The sequence below is a fragment of the Diplotaxodon limnothrissa genome, linkage group LG17, assembly GCF_057381915.1.
Source record: "Diplotaxodon limnothrissa isolate DT_005_m linkage group LG17, D_limnothrissa_male_GT1.1, whole genome shotgun sequence".
Taxonomy (NCBI): Eukaryota; Metazoa; Chordata; class Actinopteri; order Cichliformes; family Cichlidae; genus Diplotaxodon; species Diplotaxodon limnothrissa.
The window spans coordinates 39996594-40002352 of record NC_140612.1 but is presented as its reverse complement, the minus strand read 5'-3'; the positions used below and the strand labels follow the sequence as shown (position 1 = coordinate 40002352).

The following is a 5759-nucleotide window of genomic DNA, read 5'->3' as shown; positions in this document are numbered from 1 at the left end:
GTTAGGTCCATTCAAGTCTTGTTTTTTGTGTCTCTGCACTTGCGTCCTCCTCCTCGTTCCACACGGTCAGCTGACTGTGACAATAGGTGTTAATGTGAGTGTGAATGGCAGTCTGTCTGTCTGAGTTAGCCCCACGACAGCACCCTGCCTCTCACCCTTACAGCAGCTGAGACTGACCACTGCAACCCTGAACTGGATAAACAGAAGAAAAGAGATGGATGGAAGGACTAAATGAAGAAAACATGCAAGCGTTTTGAAAACTGAAGATCAGTGTTGCCTTTTGTTCTACTTTTAATCCTGTGGTTGAGCAGCGATTGTCATGGTCCTGGGTCGTTGACCCAGCGTTTTGTGTTTTGTGATTATTTCCCTCTGTTCTAGTTATTCTGTGTCCTCCCCCCTTGTGTCCGGTTCGGGTTCTAGATTTCCTGTTTTGTTCTGAAAGTCTGTGTCTGTTGTCATTGTGTTCAGCTTGTGTCCTCCAGTCATCATGTGTATTCAGATCAGCTGTTCTTCCCTCCTGTGTGCGATTACCCGATTACCTTGTGTGTGTGTATATATAGTGGGTGTCGGTCTGTGTTCGTTGTCGGCTCGTCTGTGTTTCTTGGTATCCTGGTCCTTGGTCTGCGTCTCTCTGCTCCGCTCTCCGTTTTGTAAGATTTCAGGTTTGCTCTTTAGTTTCTCCCAGTTTAGGTTTGTCATTACTCATGCTTCATTGCCTGTTTTTGCCACTGCCACCGTGTAAATAAACTTCACTCGTATCATCAGTTTGCTGCATTTTGGGTCCTCCTTTTCCTCCACTCCACACGGCTCACTCCGCCAGCCGTGACAGTACGAGCCGACCAAACATGGACCCAGCGGCATCCGCACCTCCCGAGGAGCTTCGGGAGGAACTAATTGACTCTGTTTCCAGGTTGGTTAACCTATGGCTCGAGCATGAGGGGGAAGAGTGTCTCCGCGCTGTAGAAGCCAGGCTACAGCAGCTCATCTCTGCTCACTCCTGGCTGCTGGACTCTCTTCACCCGCTCGCACAGGACTTCATACTCAACGAACTGCACCTTCACCCACCAGCCGCTACCGCTTCCCAACTCAGCCCGGCGGCGAAGATTTTGCCCGGCCCGCCGGAGGTTTTGCCCGGCCCGCCGGAGGTTTTGCCCGGCCCGCCGGAGGTTTTGCCCGGCCCGCCGGAGGTTTTGCCCGGGAGGAAGCGACGATCGCGCCGTCGGCGCATCACCCCACAGCCGAAGACTAGGACTTTGGAACTGCCAGCTGTGGTGAGTGAAAAGGACCCTTTTTCTGTTTTGGACTGTGTGTCTGTTTATTCCGGGGCTGTGTTTTTTGAGTCGGCTGCCCTGCCGGTAGCTCAGTTAGCTGCCCAGCAGCCACTAGCTCAGTTAGCCACTCAACCGTCACCCCCATTACAGTCACAGCCAGACCTATTAGACACTTGGTTACAATCCATAGCTCAGTCAATAGCTCAGTTGACAAGAGACTCATCCGCCTTATTATCACCTATTCAGCCATCGTTGTCACCAACTCCTCCTGCACAACAAGTTAAGTCCATCCAACCCGGAAAGAACTATTTTTCACCTGTTCATGTCAAGCAGAGAGACACACCACATAATATTGTAATCAGTCCTCAAAAGCTGGCCAGCCCAGAGACTGTGACACACTCCAGGGCCTCCCCAGAGGCTGGGTCCCAGCCCCCGGCCGACTCTGGACCCCTGGAGATTAAGAAGCCAGCTGAGGACTGTATCCGGCTGTCGCTGCCCGAGCTGGGTCAATGCTCTGTGCAGCTGCAGTCTGCCTTGTGTTTGCCAGAGGCCCGTGTGCCTGCTGGTTCTGACCCGTACCTGCCAGAGGCCCGTGTGCCTGCTGGTTCTGACCCGTACCTGCCAGAGGCCCGTGCGCCTGCTGGTTCTGAACTGTGCCTGCCAGAGGCCCGTGCGCCTGCTGGTTCTGAACTGTGCCTGCCAGAGGCCCGTGCGCCTACTGGTTCTGACCTGTGTGTTCCAGGGGCCCCGGTGCCCACTGGTCCAGAGACTGTTTTCGCTGGGGGGCCCGAGGAGCCCGTCCAGCCTCCTGCTTCGCCTGCTGGGGGGCCCGAGGAGCCCGTCCAGCCACCTGCCTCGTCAGCTGGGGGGCCCGAGGAGCCCGCCCAGCTTCCTGTCTCGCCAGCTGGGTGGCCCGAGGAGCCCGTCCAGCCTCAAGACTCGTCAGCTGGGGGGCCCGAGGAGCCCGTCCAGCCTCAAGACTCGTCAGCTGGGGGGCCCGAGGAGCCCGTCCAGCCTCAAGACTCGTCAGCTGGAGGTTCAGGAGAACCTAGCCAGCCTCCTGCCTCGTCAGCTGGAGGGCCCGAGGAGCCCGTCCAGCTGCCAACTGCAGCCTCATCATCCTCGCCAGCTGCAGCTTCATCCACGCCACGGGCAGCAGCAGCTTCTTCCACGCCTGCAGCGCTACAGTCTCCGGCTTCCACGCCGTCGCCTGCTGCAGCCTCATCATCCTCGCCAGCTGCAGCCTCCGAGCCTTCATCCTCGCCCGGTGCAGCATCGTCATCTGCCTCGCCTGGTCCGGCCTCTGCTTCAGCCTCGTCTGGTCCGACCTCTGCTTCAGCCTCGTCTGGTCCGGCCTCTGCTTCAGCCTCGTCTGGTCCGGCCTCCGCTTCAGCTTCAGCCGCGCCTGGTCCGGCCTCCGCTTCAGCTTCAGCCGCGCCTGGACCAGCCGCTGCTTCGGTCTCGTCTGGTGCTGCGACGGCTACGCCACCTTCGGGTCCCGAACTGCCGCCTCGACATCGGCGGTCATCTACCAGGCTGCTGGTGGAGCGTCATCGTCAATATGGACGACCTCCTAGACGCCGCCGCTGCCTTCCGCGCGGTCGGCCTCCAGACTTGTGTCATCGTCGCCATTGCTGTCCGCACGGTCGGCCGCCTGAACGGTTTCCTCGTCGCCGCCGTTGCTGTCCGCACGGTCGGCCGCCTGAACGGTTTCCCCGTCGCCGCCGCTGCCGTGTGCACGGTCGGCCCCCTGAACTGCCTCCACTCCGCCACCGCTGCCTTCCGCTCGGTCGGCTTATGGATCTACGTCGCCGACGTGGCCGGCCTCAGAAGATGAACTGTCCTGGACTTCTGAGTTGTCAGCCTCCGGGCCGGCCTCCTGAACTGTGTTTTGTTCTCGTGCTCCAGCATGTGTGTTTTTGTTTTGGACAGTTCTCTCGGTTCGCTGGAGCTTGTGTTGGTCCCTCCGTCCTGGGCCCCCGCCGCCCGCCCTGGGTTGGTCGTCTGTTTTTGTTTTGGGCTGTCTGGAGCCAGCCCTTGGAGGGGGGGTACTGTCATGGTCCTGGGTCGTTGACCCAGCGTTTTGTGTTTTGTGATTATTTCCCTCTGTTCTAGTTATTCTGTGTCCTCCCCCCTTGTGTCCGGTTCGGGTTCTAGATTTCCTGTTTTGTTCTGAAAGTCTGTGTCTGTTGTCATTGTGTTCAGCTTGTGTCCTCCAGTCATCATGTGTATTCAGATCAGCTGTTCTTCCCTCCTGTGTGCGATTACCCGATTACCTTGTGTGTGTGTGTGTGTATATATAGTGGGTGTCGGTCTGTGTTCGTTGTCGGCTCGTCTGTGTTTCTTGGTATCCTGGTCCTTGGTCTGCGTCTCTCTGCTCCGCTCTCCATTTTGTAAGATTTCAGGTTTGCTCTTTAGTTTCTCCCAGTTTAGGTTTGTCATTACTCATGCTTCATTGCCTGTTTTTGCCACTGCCACCGTGTAAATAAACTTCACTCGTATCATCAGTTTGCTGCATTTTGGGTCCTCCTTTTCCTCCACTCCACACGGCTCACTCCGCCAGCCGTGACAGCGATGTTGGTCAAACACAAGTTGACCCTATTGCAGATGCATTTTATGTTTAAGGGTCTGGGCAGATGCACCGTATGTGGAGACAGTAGGTCAGTACAATCTGCTTCGACTTTAATTTCTGCACGTTTAAGATGAATTTACATATTTATGTGATCAAAAAATATGAAAATGTATCCAGAACATATTATATCTGGCAGTCTTTATCTGTTTTTCTTCTTCCCACTGATACAATAGTGCAGCATTATATCAACATGGTTTCTACTCAGTGTTCCTGGTCTCCTTCTCTTTATTACGTGCTCGACAGACGGACTGACCTCGCTTTTTAAGTGTTCGACCCTTCATTAAATCGGCACTACATATGCAAATAAAAGTTTCCCTTTAATTGTCTCAAGAAGCACTTAAAGTATGTCAAAGCTCATAGTTTTTAATAAGATTGCACTAACCACGGGCAGGTGAAACACCATCTAGTGCGCTCGCACCTGAAATGACATCACTGACATCAGGGTGAGAAAAAAGGGGAAGACATCAAGTGAATGAGAAATCTAGAGAAAAGTCACTTTGCTAATTAGGAGCTCCCTGAGCTCTGGTTTTCTGTTCTTAGGATGACGATCTCTGTGAGGTGGAAATGAAATCCCCAGTGAGAGCAGTGCCGTGTCTGGAGACAGCCTGTAAACTGGTGATCAGTGATTCAGAAGTGAAGTGTTTTGGCAACTGAAACCATGCAGAGAAGTGAAAACGTGACAGTTACAGTGGTGCTTAGTAAATGAAAGTTTGCAAGACAGTAAGGTGAAGAAAAAACCCACAGCTGCAGAAAACGTGCAGCGGATCTGTTTCCACTGCTCTGACCTTTTTCTGTTTTTTTTTTTCTCTCCTCTACACAATCCTCATGTGGGAGGCTCTCAGAGGCTGTAGGCTGCAAAATTATATGAAAAACACGGTTTCTCGCATCTGCGGCATAGATTCAATGTTTTCATTTGTCATATGTCCTTGCAGGGGAAAAAATATTGAAATTATGCACGTGTACCTGTGCAGAATCTGGAGTAAAGTTTTGGTGCTTGCTGTTGCTGTGTGCAGCTGAAGGCAATGATTCATGCACACTGTGTTTTCATCTGAAATGAAAAATAAAAATTCACATCAGATTTCTTTTCTTAATTTAATAATCGTTATGCTGCTAGTAGAGACCTTTTTTTTACTTTTAAGCATCAGTCACATAGACCTAGAGACCAGTAGCTAGGTAAGACTCTGTATTCCTTGATGACGACGACACAGTGGATACAAATGAGAAATCGATTCATTTAGCAGCTGTTGGAGGTTGTCGACTGGTCTCTAGGCCCGCACGACACTGAGTTTTACTGTAAGTAAATGTTTTTCATCATAGTTTCACAAAATGCTGCGCCACATTGTGACATCTTGTACTAGGAAGAGGGCAAAGCAATCGCAGCACGAACCATTCCTCTACATTAAACGATTGAATGTCTTGAACTCTGAAATGACTCACAGAAGCACTTCCAGAAGTAGTGCAACTGATAGTTGTTATTATCACTGTATGACTCAGGCCCTCATCGCTATAGTTGGGATCTAATAAACAGAAAAAGTCGTGTCATTCATGGATCAATGAGCTCTCTGATATGTCTAACCAGGTTAATAACCACAGTCATGCTACTAGTATCACATTACCGAATGTCACACAGTGTTGGGAAGGTTACTTTTAAAATGTATTCCACTACAGATTACAGAATACATACGAACCCGAAATGTAGTTTGTAACGTATTCTATTAAGTTACTCAATGTAACGTATTCTGAATGTTTTGGATTACTTAATATAATGTCATGCTTTTTACAGCTAAATCAATGCACGATTGCTGTGTGATTTATTACTATTACTGAAGGCTACTCGCCAGCAAGCCAACACTGTT

The 5759-nt window shown here is 51.5% G+C and overlaps 1 protein-coding gene across 1 annotated transcript; it reads left to right on the top strand.

Moving 5' to 3' along the window:
• The first annotated feature begins 533 nt into the window (after positions 1–533).
• On the top strand, positions 534–4557 carry LOC146615452 (uncharacterized). Its single transcript, XM_085375570.1, has 5 exons — positions 534–1271; positions 1518–1859; positions 1977–2111; positions 2277–3266; positions 4444–4557. The coding sequence occupies exons 1-5, from the start codon at positions 846–848 to the stop codon at positions 4555–4557; spliced, it is 2007 nt and encodes a 668-aa protein (XP_085231696.1). The 5' UTR covers positions 534–845.
• Positions 4558–5759: the final 1202 nt, after the last annotated feature.

Excerpts from the sequence above, each read along its gene's own strand:
- LOC146615452 (XM_085375570.1), top strand. The coding sequence starts at position 846 with ATGGACCCAGCGGCATCCGCACCTCCCGAGGAGCTTCGGGAGGAACTA. Across the intron at positions 1,272-1,517 it reads CTTTGGAACTGCCAGCTGTG|CCATCGTTGTCACCAACTCC; the intron begins GTGAGTGAAAAG and ends TCACCTATTCAG. Across the intron at positions 2,112-2,276 it reads CTGGGGGGCCCGAGGAGCCC|CCCGTCCAGCCTCAAGACTC; the intron begins GTCCAGCCACCT and ends GGGCCCGAGGAG.